General features: G+C 40.1%; 1 protein-coding gene and 1 pseudogene across 3 annotated transcripts in view; both read right to left on the bottom strand.

Moving 5' to 3' along the window:
• Window positions 1-16,167, bottom strand: part of ANKFY1 (ankyrin repeat and FYVE domain containing 1) — a 63,184-nt gene that overhangs the window by 26,516 nt on the left and 20,501 nt on the right. For 2 of the 3 annotated variants that reach the window (XM_070395494.1, XM_070395495.1), the window contains exons 4-7: window positions 14,409-14,544; window positions 9,586-9,709; window positions 7,824-7,973; window positions 6,377-6,542 (exon numbers count right to left, since the gene is read on the bottom strand). In XM_070395494.1, the coding sequence (XP_070251595.1) occupies window positions 6,377-6,542; window positions 7,824-7,973; window positions 9,586-9,709; window positions 14,409-14,544 (576 nt within the window). Of the gene's footprint in view, window positions 1-6,376; window positions 6,543-7,823; window positions 7,974-9,585; window positions 9,710-14,316; window positions 14,386-14,408; window positions 14,545-16,167 lie in introns of those variants that run through there. The other variant, XM_070395496.1, reaches the window with a different exon arrangement.
• On the bottom strand, window positions 724-1,280 carry LOC138994519 (histone RNA hairpin-binding protein pseudogene; annotated as a pseudogene).

Genomic DNA, 16,167 nt, shown 5'->3' with positions numbered 1-16,167 from the left:
CAGAGAGACCATCCTATATAATAAAGCGGGAATATGCAAATTGACCATCACACCCTCACAAAATGGCTGTCTATGACCAGGCTGGCAGGGGGGTTAGTGAGGAACAACCAAATGACTGAACAGCAGGCTGTGTGTGGTGACCAGGCCGGCAGGGGGGTTAGTGAGGGACGACCAAACAACTGAACAGCAGGCTGTGTGGGGCGACCAGGCCAGTGGGGGCTTGTGAGAGGCAATCAGGCCAGTGGGCGGGGGGGGGGGCAGTAAGGGGTGACCAGGCCGGCACGGGGGCAGTTGGGGGCAACCTGGCCAGCAGCAGGGGGCAGTTAGGGGCGACCAGGCCGGCACACAGAGGCAGTGAGGGGTGATCAGGCCAGTGGGGGGCAGTTAAGGGCAACCAGACAGGCAGGCAGGTGAGCGATTAGGAGCCAGTGGTCCAGGATTATGAGAGGGATGTTCGACTAAACCGGCAGTCAGACATCCCCCGAGGGGTCCTGAATTGGAGAGGGTGCAGACTGGGCTGAGGGAACCTCTCCTTCCCATGCACAATTTTTGTGCACCGGGCCTCTAGTCCAGTTATAAATGCACAATGCATGCTATGAGACATTCCAGCAGGGTGGAGGCAACTGTTTTTTCAGTGGCCTCCACGCAGCCCGATTAGCTCATAGCTGGGAAGTTTCAAATCAAACTCATCCTCCCCTTGACAGTCTAGAGTACATAGCTAAGTCATCCCAAGAGCTCATGGGATTCAGAGGTACTGTCTGTAGAGTCTGTCCCCATTTCACCAAGGTTTAGACAGGATTAATTTCTTGCAAATCACATCTCTCTTTAACTGGAAAATCCCAAAACTGCACAGCAATCTCCCAGGTTGACCTGCTGGTCTCATGATTGTTGATTATACTTAACTTCGCTGGAGGTCCTGGGATGAATGCCACGTTGTGAAAGGTGCCTTGGAACTTGTTCAATATATCGATCATAAGCAATGGTTCTCTTTCCATAGTTGATCTGTTTTGTCTTTGCATCTGGATACTTTTATCTGTTTCTAATTCTGTCCATACTATAAATGCACACTCCTCTGAATCACAACTTCCAGATGATGATTTTCTCTTAAAGTTACTAACGAGAGGTTTTCTTTTATATCTTACAATATCATTCCATCTTCTTCAACTATACTTACGCAGTCTAAACATCTAGAATGGGGCTTAGGATTCAGGAGTGGCAAAGCTCTCAAGTCTGTTATCTATATTCCTGTGCTCATTTTCATCTGAATATAAGGGTTTCATCTGCTCTTCAGTGAACATGAAATTTCAAAATCATTTGGTTTTCAACACTCCCAGGTACTTTCCTCCAAGGGACCATTTTGCTGGAGAAGGTGAGCTCTTGTACTGAGGTGGCTAGGCTACCATAGGCCCCTCAGATGCTGATAGAGCATCGGCCTGCAGACTAAAGGGTCCCAGGTTCAATTCCGGTCAAGGGCACGTACCTCAGTTGGAGGCTCAATCCCTGGCCCTGGTCAGGGCTCATGTGGGAAACAACCCATGAATATGTCTGTCTCTGTGTCTTCCCCTCCCTCCTACTTTCTTTCAAAAATAATGGAAAAGTATTCTCAGGTGAGGATTAACAAGAAAACAAAACTAAACAAAAAGAACAGAACAATGGGAGGGAATAGAAAACACCAAAAACATTGTTTATAAAGTTCCTGTCAATAAGAAAACCTCTAATACATTGTAGAAAGATTTCCATCAAAACCATTTCAAATAAAAACTGTTTAGTGCTTAAAAGTTTCAGTTACTTCATCACCTCATCTACAACACTGTCTGGTACATGAGATGTTATAATGACTTGACCACATAAAAATAGTCCTAACAACACAGTTAACATTAAAAAATAATCCAAATACATTTTTTTCTTTGAATGCAGCTTCCTGATAGAAGTTATATTCAGGGAACAGACAGTAACTTTCATTACTTAATTAATACAAACTGTGTCTCATGCTGCTCCCGGTGGTGCAAATCTACAAATAGATGGGAGCATCCTATTTAAGAGACCCGTTGACTGATGCTGGCTGTTAAGGAAAACCAGCACATATATAGATACATATATATTTTAAGAAGGATTCATCTTCTTGCCCAGATGCAGCTAATCAGAGCAATGGCATCCCTCCTGTGGTCTCACCCAGACACTGGCTGCCTATTTCATTCTTCATACAAATTGACTGGAATAACTTAGTTAATAGAATGATCACGGACTATTTTGTTTACAAATGTGTCCAGAACCAGACTCAAATCTTATATATGAAAGATCTTCACTCTTATTATAAGAAACTTAAAGTAAGGTTAATAGCTCAAGTTGAGGAAGGAAAAGTGAAAAAAGTTCCTACAGGAACTGGAGCTAGTTGTGGCACTCAGCACAGGACCCAAGTCGAAACCATGGGCTGACACTACCACGTGGTAGTCACTGTGCGAGGTGTGCTGCTAACACTGTCTCTTATTCTCACAACAATCAGTAAAGAGAAATGTTTCCACTTCACAGATGAGAAAAAGGAGACCAGGGTGGTTAAGTGACTTGTCCAAGGCCAGAGTAAGTGGATGAGCCAGGATTCAAACCTTGGTATGTCCCACATCCAATGCCAGTGCTGTATCCACCACACTGTGCCACACTCTCCAAAGTTAGCAGCAATCAGATTTATCATCCCCACACTGTAATCCATTTGCTTATAAGCAAATGATAAAATTCAGAGTGGAAGAATAAATAATCTGAAAATAAGCATCAGGAATGCATCACCAATTCTTGGCAATTCTTGTAACTAAGCAATCACCAAAATATTTAATAACTCACCAAAGATGTTTTTTCATCATACACAAGAATTTAACTCCCTAAGAGGAAAGAAGCATAATTCTGAGATTGTTTTTGTAGTAACATTTCTATTTGTTTCCAAAATAAACATCTCAGTCATTAAACAGTATGGGAAAGAATAATTCCCTATGTGGAAACTTTCCCCACTGAATACACGCCCAGCACTAAGCACCAATGGCTTTGCACAATGCAGAATGGTACTTAGGAAAAATGCATCTGCTCTCGACACTGATATACTCTAAGGATTTCCTTCCCAATGATGAACAAATTTTTCCTCTCCATCAGCCAACAAGCTTAGCCCTCTAACACATGGCTTAGAGGGATGTTTATATTGTTAAAACCTTTGCCCAAAAAGGACAAAGCCACAGCTACAACAGAACCACATTTGAAGTTACTACATTCCACCGACAAGGAACAACTTGTGAATGGCAAAAGTGCAGCAGAGACGACGATAGTGTAATAATAATACATAATTGAATGGGTAAATACGCATGATTAAGATGTGGGGGAACCAGTACACTCTGTCTTTGATATCCACATTTAAACAAAAAAGTGGCCAAGTACTTTAATCAAGTCATCTATCCCTCTACAAAATTAAAGCTTTGGCATTTTGTTGTTGGTGGGGTTTTTTTTTTTAATCCTCACCCTTTAATGTTTTTATTGAAATTAGAGACAGAGGAAAGGAGAGAAACAACGATGTGAAAGAGAAGCATAGATTGATTGCCTCCTGTACGCACCCTCATAAGAGATTGAACCTGAAACCTATAACCCATGGAATCAAACCAATAACCTTTTGGTGTATGGGATGACACTCCAACCAACTAAGTCACCGGGCCAGGGCAAGGCTCTTGCATTTTTGAAAGCTTTTATTCAATACTGGAATGCTACCTGTCAAAAATGACTACTGGAAGAAGAACAAAGTTGGAGATATCACAATACTGAATATCAAACTATACTACAAGACCAGTGTAATCAAAACAGCCTGGTACTAGCATAAGAACAGGCATATAGACCACAACAGAGGGCCCAAAAATCAACCTACACCTTTATGCTCAATTAATATTTGACAAAGGAGACAAGAGCATTCAATGGAGTAAAGACAGTCACTTCAACAAATGGTGCTGGGAAAATTGGACAGAATACATACCAAAAAAATGAAACTTACACCATACACAAGAATAAACTCAAAATTAATAAAAGACTTAAATGTAAGTTGCAAAACCATAAAAATTCTAGAAGAAAACATAGGCAATAAAGTCTCAGTCACTTCTAGCAACACTTTTTTACATGTTTTTATTAATTTTTAGAGAGAGAGGAAAGGAGAGGGATGGAGAGATAGAAACATCAATGAGAGAGAAACATCATTGATTGGCTGCCTTCTGCATGCTCCCTATTAGGGATGGGGCCCAAAACCCAAGCATGTGTCCTGACCAGGAATTGAACCAGTGATCTCTTGGTTCACGGGTTGACGCTCAACCACTGAGCTACACCAGCTGGGCTCACAGCAATATTTTTGCCAATATGTCTCCAAGGGCAAGGGAAACTCAGGAAAAGATAAACCAATGGGATTATATCAAGCTAAAAAGCTTCTACACAGCAAAAGAAAACATCAACAAAATGAAAAGAAGAGGCAGGCTAGAAGGGTCAACGGAGGGAAAAAAGGGGATATATGTACTACTCTCAACAATAAAGATTTATAAAAAAATGAAAAGAACCCACTGTATGGGAGAACATATTCGTTAATGATACATCTGATAAGGGGTTAATTTCCAAAATTTACAAAGAATTTATACAACTCAACACCAGGAAGCCAAACAATCCTATTAAAAAATGGCAAAGGAACTAAACAGATACTTCTCCAAAGAGGACATACAGATGGCCAAGAGACATATGAAAAAATGCTCAAGGTCACTAATCATCAGAGAGATGCAAATTAAAACTGCAGGTGTGATGTGATATCAATAAATCAACAAACAACAAGTGCTGGTGAGGATGGAGAAAAGGGAACCCTGGTGCATTGCTGGTAGAAATGCAGATTGGTGCAGCCACTGTGGAAAACTGTATGGAGTTTTCTTAAAAATTAAATTGCCTTTTGACTCAACGATCCCACTTCTGGGTATTTATCCTGAGAACTCTGAAACACCAATCAGAAAGAATATATGCACCCCTATGTTCATACCAGCAGTATTTAGCATAGCTAAGATTTGGAAACAGCCCAATTGCCCTTCAACAGTGGATAAAAAAAACTGTGGTACATTTACACAATGGCATACTATGCAGCTGTAAAAAAGAAGGAAATCTTACCCTTGCAAAGCAAAATAAGCCAGTGAGAGAAAGACAAATACCACATGATCTCACTAATATGTGGAATCTAATGAACTAAATAAACTGACAAACAAAATGGAACCAGAAGCATGGATACATGGAACAGACTGGCAGGAGCCAAAGGGAACTGGGGAGAGGGGTACCTGGATAAAGAAGTTGAAGGGATTAGCTAAAGAACATATATACAACTCCCATGACATGGACAATAGTGTGGTGAAGGCCAAAAGAGGGGGGAGTTTGGCGGATAGGTGGAGATAGGCAAAGGGGGAGGTGGGGGAATTCTGCAATAATTATCAACATTAAACATTTTTAATTAAAAAAAAAAAGACTGCTGCAAAGTTGAATCAGGCAGGATCCATTTGGGACTTAAGAATTAATAAGGCCATGAGAAAAAAAGACAAAAGGTATTTTTTCGCCTTGAAAGCAAATTCATTAAAATTAAAATGTTTTGACCTTAATTCTATCACTTCTATATTCTCCCACTATTAATGACTATGTACTCAAAATATAGCTACAAAATATAACTTTTCTAAAACAAAATGAAACTTTATCACTTTGACAGGACAGAAGAGAAGTCTAGTTTGTAAAAGTGACAACTCTGAATCCAAGAATATGTTTAAATATTTGTGGTTTTGGTATTTTCCCTCTTACAGTAACTGATACAAGTTAAGTCTTCCTAGCACAATTCCTGGAGAAAGATATTGAAAAGCAAACAAATCAATTGCTTCTAAGTAAAAGGTACTTCTGAAAATACCATCTCTCTAGCCTTTCTTCCGGGGGCCCTGTTGACACCATGAAGAGCCTAACCAACAAGGCACAGGCGATAGCTCTTCGGTCCTTCCTTGACTCACTGATCACAAATTCTAAATCATGTAGTCCTACGAGTACAGACTCAAAAAGCCTTTAAGAATCTGTAGAGCCCTAACCGGTTTGGCTCAGTGGATAGAGCATCGGCTTGCAGACTGAAAGGTCCCAGGTTCGATTCTGGTCAAGGGCACATCCCCAGCAGCTGATCAATGTTTCTCTCTCATCAGTGTTCCTAATTCTCTATCCCTCTCCCTTCCTCTCTATAAAAAATCAATAAAATCTATTTTTTTAAAAAAAGAATCTGTGCAACAGGGTCGGAGAGTATTCAAAAATTACTTGGATATAAGTAAAATTGCCTGCAAAGAAAAATATAAAATACACTTCTTCCTACCTCTTTGGATTCCTTTATGTAACAAGCTCCAGCCATTCTTGTCTACCATATCCACATCAGCTCTGTGACTAACCAGCGTGGTGGCGATGCTCTCTAGGCGCCGTGAAAGAGCTAGGTCTAAAGCAAGGTCTCCATTTTGATCCAATTCATTCAGCTTCCCAGGGAGCTGCACAGATAAATTTGTGAATTAGCATCGAGCCGGTAGAGAATGCAATTGATCTTAATCTCTCCCACCTTGAATAGCATCTTAAATAGCATCTCTTATGCAAATATCAAAATTTAGCTTACTCCCCAAATTCAACTGAATTCTATAACTTCTCTCAGGCCTCCTCAGGGCACATACTTTCAGGGAGCACAGAAGTAATGGAGAATCACGAGGCAGATGCAAATACCATGGAAGACAGTACAAGGATCGAGGGGGAAATGCAGACAGAGCTAGAGGAACACAAGTGCCAGGCTGAGGTTCAGAGAGCCCGAAGGGAATCTGCTAATGTTTTCATGAACAACTGTGGCTTCACTATTTAATTCCTCCTGGCATTTTTATGTCTCCCTCACACACTGGACACCCAGGATAAAACATACTACACTCCCATCCGTCAAAAGCAACGGCATTTCTCCTAAGGCAGTGTGGTGGGCAGAATACTAGCCCCCAGAGATGTCATGTCCTAATCCCCAGAACCTGTCACCTTCCAGGATGAAAGACATTTTGCAGGTGTGATTAAGGTTAAGGACCTTGAAAAGGGAAAGAGCATCCTGGATTATCCAGCAGGGCCCAACCTATTAATCACATGAGCCCTTAAAAGTGAAAAAGAGAAGCAAAGAGTAGGTCTGAGAAATGTGACACGAGAAGAATTTGATCCCCCATCACTGACTGTTTAGATGGAGGAAGGGGGCCATGCGCTAAGGAAGGCAATTGCCTGTAGAAGCTGAGAATAGCCCTAGGCTTATAGGCAGCAAGAAAATCGGGACATTGGCCCTATAGCCACAAGGCACTGAATTCTGCCAACAACCCAAATGAGCAGGAAATGGACTCGCCCCTACAGCCTCCAGGAAGGAACATGGACTGTTCTGACACCTTGTACTGGACTCCCAAAGTACAAATGATGAGATAATAAATTTGTGTTTTTTAAGTGACCAGTTTTGTGGTAATTTCTTATTACAGCAAAGGAAAACTGAAACAGATTTTGGTATCTAGAAGGTGGGTTCTGCAGTAAAAACTACCTACAAGTATGGGTGTGGCTCCGGAATTGGGCAATGGGCAGCGGCTGGAAGAATTGAGGAGCACGACAGAAAAAGCTCAGATGTCTTAAACAAACTCCTAGGAGAAACACTGCACTACAGACTGTGCCAGTAAGGGCTCAGAAGGAAGTGAAGAGCATTCTAGAGAAAAACAAGCAGAGTATAGTTTGGGGGAAAGGCATGAAAATGGAAAAAACAGCTACAGTACCTGTGAATCCATTTCAATTAGATAAAGAAAGACCACATCTTCTCTCTCCACTTTGATAGCTTTATGTAATGGGTACTCAGTCTTGGATTTGATCATTTTGTATAACAACTGAGCACTCATGCTGCTGAAGTCCTCTTTTCGCAAGTCATCCTAAGGATTAAAAAGACAGTGAAAAGCAGAACAGATTCAACATATCAAAACAACTGATACTCACTAAGAAGCCCTTAGAACAGTCTGGTCCTACTTTAAGGAGCTTAACATCGCCCAACTCATTTAATCCTCACAAAAACCCTGTGAGGTAGGTACTGTTATCATTTCCATTTTGCAGATGAAGAAAGGAAAGCACAAGGAGGCTACATACCCTGCCCGAGTCCACACAGCGATAAATGGCTGAGATGGCATCTAGAGCCACCAGGCCCACCTCCCAAGCCTGTACCAGTCACCACAGCAAGTGCCTGCTGGTGACAGAAAAGCACAACAACACTGCCATCGGGCACGGATGCAGCCACGAGGAGCCTCCACAGGACAAGAGTCCTTCGCCCCACCCCCACACAGGTGGCAATTCCCGAATTAATCAGAACTTCCACACATCATTCACTCCACTCAGTCACAACTGATCTCTACTACTGCAGATCTCTAAATTTAAACCTATTTTAGCAGAAAGGTTACCATTCCTGTTTCAATTCTTTAAAACCCAATTCTTTTAGACACTCTGTTGTTGTTGTTGCTAATCCTCACCAGAGGATATATTTCCATTGACTTTTTTAGAGACAGTAGGAGGGAGGGGGAAAGACAGAGAGAGAGAAAAATCAATGTGAGAGAGACACACATTGACAGGTTGCCTCTGGCACACACCCCAACCAGGACCAGGACAGAGGTCGAGCCTGCAACTGAGGTACATGCCCTTGACCGGAATCGAACCTGGGACCCTTCAGTCCGCAGAGCAACACTTTATCCACTGAGCCAAACTGGCTAGGGGTCTTTTAGATACTTTTGCTCACAATGTTGTTGGATACCAAATAATTCACAGAAACTAGGTTATAAAACATAGCATTAGCCATGATTCTTTAAAAATGCTAAACAGACAACATAAAAAGAAATACAAAAACTACTCTTTATGATAAAAGCTACTAAGAAGGGAAAATCTAAATTGAACAGTGCGCTCCACAGGATGGAGAGAGCACAGGAAGCCCAAGGCAATGCCATGCTCTGCAGGCCTGCAGCTCCACAGCAACTCCTGCTCCGGGGCCCACAGCCCTGACTCCTGTAGATGGAGGGTAAAGGCAGGAGCACCTTTGTTCCAAGCCTGTTTCTTGACTTGAGGTACTTGCCCTTAGCTCTGAAATCAGAACTATGAGACTTTGAGAGCTATAAAGATTCTCACAGCCCGGCTGGTGTGGCTCAGTAGTTGAGGATTGACCCAGCAATCAGAGGTGCGATTCCCAGTCAGGGCACATGCCCGGGTTGCGGGCTCGATCCCTAATAAGCAGTATGCAGAGGCAGCCAATAAATGTTCTCTCTCATCAATGTTTCTAACTTCCTATACCTCTCCCTCTCTCTCTAAAAATCAATTAAAATGTATTAAAAAAAAAAAAAAAAAAGAATCTCACAGACCATATAACGCCACTACTTAGCCTCCAACTTTGTGATAAGAAGAAACCAGGTGTCAGAGAGGTAACTTGCCATGAAACCAGCTCTCACGCCCAGGTCTTCTGACTTCCAGTGATAGTGCTTGGTCCACACCCCTCAACCTCTCACTCACCCAATGACTTGCAATAATTTCCGCGCAGTAGTTCATCAGAGTGCTGGCATTTAGCTCCTCCGCGGTCTGATAGAAGCGAATACAGTTCCTGACATTCACCAGAGACATAACACCCTTCTCACATCTGCAAGAGAATATTAATAATGAACAGTATTATCAGGACAAATATACTCATAAATTAACAAACCAAAGCAATAATCTGTGTACTGGTGGCTATGTCCAATAACACTACAGTGTAAGGTAAGCGAAGTGGTTATGAATAAATAACAGCTGAGTTACCATATTGTAAAAGTACTAGTATGAAATTATATTGCTCATTCTAGCCAGAATCCAAATAACCTGTAACTACACATTAAGCATAATCTCTCAAATATATGGGACAAAACTGCAGTTCCCACTAGCACATATCTATTAGGCAATCAATGTGGCTTAGAAATAGCTTCAAATATAATGCTTTATGCCTCCACATATTAACAGACTCTTAAAAGTCCTCCTAAAGGATGAACTATTCGTTTTGTGAATTATAACTCAATAAAGCTGTTTAAAAAGCCCACACAAAAAGAATCTATCATTTATAGAAACAAATGAGTGAATACAAGCCATAGTAAACCAAGACTGTGAAAAGCTGGCTGCAATGGATATCCCCTAAAGCCTGGTGACAACAACAATGATCACTAAGAGAACAACTACATCAGAGAAGGTAGGGCTGTACACAGGCGAGCAGGCCTCTGGTAGCACAAAGCAGGCCAACACCTGGCCTAGAAGATGCAGCGTGGGGGAGACCCAGGCTTCTGCTACCCCACATTTCCTGGAAACCTTAGTGAGCCTCCTCTCAACCGAGTCTGGGGGCAAGGAGGAAGGAGGCTTGTGGCAGGATCTTCCATCTTCCTTGCCTGTACATTTCTCCCCAAATCAGGTTTACCTCCAAGGATAGCAGAGAGGCCTAATAATAGTGTTAGGGGTATTCCCTGACACCCTACCATTGGTTTCTCTGTCCCACAGCCCCCACAAAAACCCTTTTCTGATCACAAGCACAGAATGAGAGCAAAATGAACTGTGAGGTAAATAAGACCTGAGTTGAGATCCACTGAATTTTAGAGGCCAAATTACATAAGCCCTCTGGTGCCTCTGGTGTCTATAAAACAAAGATAATACTCTATTAGAGGTTAGAGGATCTCTCTGTGTTTTTAAAAATAAAACTGTATAAACTATGTACAGAATAAAGTATGGTCATAAGTTTGAGGTCCTTCTCAGGAAGTTGCATGATTTAACAGCTAATATGAATGGGTTTCAGTACAATCATAAATAAGAATAACTGATTAGCTAGCACATTAATTCCTTATTTTAACAGATGAGGTTTAGTTATCAGAAATGGAGAAAGACCCTGGGAGTGAGAGATGGGGGAAGAAAGGAGTAGTGAGAAAGATCTGGAAAGAATGAGGAACAAATTTTCAAAACCTCACAAATGAGATCTTAGGCTAGGAGCAAGAATAATCTTGGAGTCATTTCTCCATTTAGCAGGAAATGCAGGTACCTAATTTATTTCAAGACCTATGCTTAAATGCTTTGTTTTTTTGTTTTAACTTTTATTTACTAATTTAGAGAGAGGAGGGAGGGAGGGATCGATTTGTTATTCCATTTATTTATGCAGTCACTGGTTGCTCTTGTATGTGCCCTGACCAGGGATACAATCCATAATCTTAGAGTGGGGGACGACATTAACCAACTGAGATACCTGGCCAGGGCAAATGCTTTGTTTTCAAGTAACACAGCTGCCTTGGTGTATGAAGAAACATCCCCCCACAGGACACCTCTAAATCAAATTGTTACAATATCTAAATATGGTTGTTATAGTAATGTGTAAACAATGTTACATTTTTAAGCCTCCTGTCTGCCTGTCTGAACCACTAGTTTCTGCAAACTTCTACCATATCACAGCTATGCTTAAGGTAGTCATTCTGACCTCAGCTATGAAATCAGAGCATTCCAGGAGAAAAATCCTCTTTTCAGATATATATATATATATATATATATATATATATATATATATATATATATATATATATATATATATATATATCTTTACAATGACAAATATCCACAGTCTTGCCATCCTAGTGTCCTAACATCTGGTATAATTTCAGGGAGTACCGACTCACCTTTGCAGAGCACTTTCAAAACATGTTTACAGCTTAGAGTCTGAAAATTCGACTCTTCCTTTCTATAGCCAAATGGCATTGCATCAAGAGAGTCAACTATGTTTCATGAAGACAGATGTTTTGTTAAAACTGGCAGACACTTCATTTTCACTAAACTCTGGGATCCCCAGAGAGCCATTCACTATCTGGATAGGCTATAAATAGTAAATGACATGGTTTCCACAACTGAAGATCATGTAACCTTATTTTAAAATTCAGATTCTCAGTTCACATCTTCTCTTTGAAAAATAGGAAGACAGACTAACTATTCTGAAAGGATTTTGTTGTTAATACATTCTTAATTTTAGAATACAGAAAGAATATAGATGCACAAAAACAATAAACCTGATTTTTTAAATACAAAATCAAGCATTTATCTGTGTCCCATTAACTCGTGTCTAGCTTTTGGTATCACTCCCATGGGTATAAATGAGAGACACAAAAAAATTACTGAAAAAATAAACAACAAATGGCTAACAGTGGTTCAATTATGGATGACTTAGTTTTCTTCCTTGTTTTTGTTTCTTTAATCCTCATCAGAGGATATTTTTCCATTGATTTTGAGAGAGAGAGAGAGAGAGAGAGAGAGAGAGAAATATAGATATAATAGAAATACATCGATTGGTTGCCTCCTGCACACACCCTGACCAGGGACGGGAAACCAAAATCGAACTGGGACCCTTCAGATCACGGGCCAATGTTCTATCCACTGAGCCAAACCAGCCAGGGCTAGTTTTCTTCTTTATATCATTCTATATTTTCCAAATACCATACACTGAACATGTTTTTTATAAACAGGAAAATAATTATTATTTTAACTGTTAATTTTTAGCATACACTATTAATTCTTTTTTAGAGTATTTCCCTAAGCTTACCAAAAAACTTCCTTTTCACCAAACTGGCTTCATGTTTAACTGCTCACATGTGTGTCATAGCCCTTTATTACCTAAAATGTGCAATTCCTCCAGCTGACAGTAGGGAGCACTCTGGGATAGTTAAAAAAAAAAAGGCAACATTTGATTCCACTCTTTTTTTTTTTTTTTTTTTTTTTTAAATATATTTTATTGATTTTTTACAGAGAGGAAGGGAGAGAGATAGAGAGTTAGAAACATCGATGAGAGAGAAACCTCGACCAGCTGCCTCCTGCACATCTCCCACTGGGGATGTGCCCGCAACCCAGGCACATGCCCTTGACCGGAATCGAACCTGGGACCTTTCAGTCCGCAGGCCGACGCTCTATCCACTGAGCCAAACCGGTTCCGGCTGATTCCACTCTTGGATAGCTACCATTCCAGCTCTTAAAGCCCTGACAGACAACAACTTAATGCCCACATCCAACAATACAAGATTGAGCCTGGTGATGTTGATAGTTATGAAGCCTAATCAGTCAATAAACAACAAGCATGTTAATTAAGGAATCCATCACACAGATTACAATTATCTAAACTACTCTAACCCCAGGGCATTTTTATCAAAGCAATTTAATTATAAACAAATTGGCAAAGACAATAGAAAAAACTCAGGAAATCTGAAGGAAAAAAATATAAATTACATTCAATCTAATTAAAATCACTCTCATTTCCCTCTCAGATGGTTCAAAAACTCACACAAATAAACACAAGGTCCTGACAATAAAGTTAGCATTAGTAGCCTAATGTGCTTACAAAAACCTTAGATATGTTTTGGTTTTTTCTTAGTTATTACATTTAGGTCTTCAAATGCACTCAAGCTCACATCAATCATAAACAATTAGGAGTAACCTGTGTACTAACTCCCACCGGAAACATCAGCCGCCCAGGGAAAGCAGAAAGCAGTGGTAGGTAGCAAGATCTCCTTAAGGGCAACACAACAACGGTGGAGGTGGAGTGCCACTCGATGGCTGAAACAATCCCTCACCCACTCAGGACTAAACCCATTACTTCACAAAAAAAGATCACAAAATAATGTAAAAAGACACTCCATCAACCAAGCTAATTACCAAGGGCCACATCTCCAACAGAAACTTAAGGGCATTTTGCCTAACATCTGTTGAATGTTTTCCCCCCATTGCTCTGAAAGGCCAACTTGGGAAAGCAACAGAGAAAATGCAGCATAAAAAACAGCAGGAAAACAAAAACAGAAACAACATAGCAGGCTATCTCCTTGGGAACGTAAGAACCAGTATCCAATGAGTAAGACCTCAGAAACTTACTGATCTATATTCTCTTGTGTGTTAATTTAGGCATTAATGTGTTTCCAACAAAGAGACTATGACCAAGGACTTCATTCACGTAGGTAGATCAGAAAGTACAATAAAATGTCAAAGGAAAAAGGTACAGGAGGGAAAGTTGAGGGTTTGAATACTGGATTTTGTTATTCCATACTCGTTTATCAATTCACACAAATATGTAATCTCAAATAATAAACCAGGGAAAGAAAAAAGAATACCTTAACGGCATTAGCAAAATTTAGCTTACAAGATAACACAAAACAAGAGAGATAAAATTCTCTCCCCCCTATAGCCTTTAAAAAACACCTTGCAAAAGTTATTTACATTAGCAGGAGAAGCTGTTTTCCCAGAGCTTGCCATAATTAAAGCTCAGCCACCACCATCTGAGGTGCTTGAATATATCTGCTGTGACTTGCCTCTCCCTAAGGAGCTGTAGCTGAAACCGATTAGCTAGTTTCATCAACTCAGTCAGGAACACATCATCTTCTTTGAACTCCAACTCATCCGTATAGATCCAGCGAAGCATTGTCATTGTCACCTCAGGGTTAGCATCTGGTTAAAGAAAGTAAGTAGAGAATCTAAAATCAAAGCACTCATGACACGTAAGCCTTCTTGAGGATCCTTAAAAGTGAGGTTAATAAAGTATATTCTGGTACATCCAACTCAAAGAAATATCACACAGCAAATAAAAATGGTGATTAAGCCCAGCTGGCATGGCTCAGTGGCTGAGCATCGACCTATGAAACAGGAGGTCGTGGTTCAATTCCCGGTCAGGGCACATGCCCAGGTTTCTGGTTCAATCCCCAGGGTGGGGCATACAAGAGGCAGCTGATCAATGATTCTCTCTCATCATTGATGTTTCTAGCTCTTTCTCCTTCTCCCTTCCTCTTTGAAATCAAGAAAAATATTTTTTTAAATGGTGATTTAGCATTCTGAGCAGCATCTAACTACAGAAAAGTATTAGCTTTGCAAGAGAGGTAGCTGGGGGAAATGAACCTACTAAAGAAATAAGTAAAATTAAAAAACAAAACAAAAATAAACTGGTGGAAGTCCTAGCTGGTTTGGCTCAGTGGATAGAGCATTGGCGTGGACTGAAGGGCACCAGGTTCAATTCTCGTCAAGGTCACATACTTAGGTTGCAGGCTTGATTCCCGGCCCTGGTTGGACACTTGCAGAAGGCAACCAATCCATGTATCTCTCTCACATCGATGTTTCTCTCTCTGTATGTCTCCCCATCCCTTCCACTCTCTCTAAAATATCAACGGAAAAATATCCTCAGGTAAGGATTAACAACAAAAAATGAGGGGAAATATTTTAAACATATGACAAAGAGTTTACATTCTAATAAAAAAGATCTTACCAAAAAAATGAAAAGATAGACATCCAATAGAAAAACAGGCAATAGATATAAATATGTAATTCACAGAGATAAATAAAAATGGCCAATAAATCTTACCAATAACTAAATACTAGTACAAATTTAAATTAGAATATATTTTTTGTCTCTCACACTATCAAAGATTCTTAGAAGTTCATAAACTTTACACAGCAACTATATATGTAAATTATTAAGAAAAAACTGAGCAAATACAAAGAAATATATGTACTAAGATAGTCAGCACAGTATTGTTTTTAATAATTAAAAAAATGGAACAAAAATCTTGGAATCCAATAACGGAGAACAAACTAAATAAATTACATCATATTCACACATTGGAAAACATTGCATCAATTAAGATTTAGATCTATATTCAGCATAAGAGGATAGTTACTACATAGATTTAAAAAGTAGGCTAAAAAAATACATATATTTCATAATACCATTTTTTTTAGATATATTTGTCTGAGTACATCTATGCGTATAAGGGTGTTAAAACTCAAATTCTAGGCCCCACCTCGAGTTTCTGATTCATTAGATCTGGGGTGGGCCTGAGAATAAGAATTTCATACACACATACATAAATACACACACCCCACGCGTATATAGTTTTGTGTCTGTCTCCCAAACAAGCACTAACCAGGTCTGACTCTGTTCAGAATTCCAGAATCAAGGACATTCAGGGTGGTATGGCCTTAGTCAGATTGACTGTTTATCTGTCCCTCTGTCTATTGAGAAATTAGAAAGATATACACTAAAATATCAACCCTGCTTGAAGTCATAATTAATTTTTCTTA

The sequence above is a fragment of the Myotis yumanensis genome, unplaced genomic scaffold (genome assembly GCF_028538775.1).
Source record: "Myotis yumanensis isolate MYYU_CA2020_CCGP unplaced genomic scaffold, mMyoYum1.0.hap1 SCAF_16, whole genome shotgun sequence".
NCBI lineage: Eukaryota > Metazoa > Chordata > Mammalia > Chiroptera > Vespertilionidae > Myotis > Myotis yumanensis.
The sequence above is the reverse complement of the archived record's forward strand: the minus strand, read 5'-3'. Positions and strand labels throughout refer to the sequence as shown.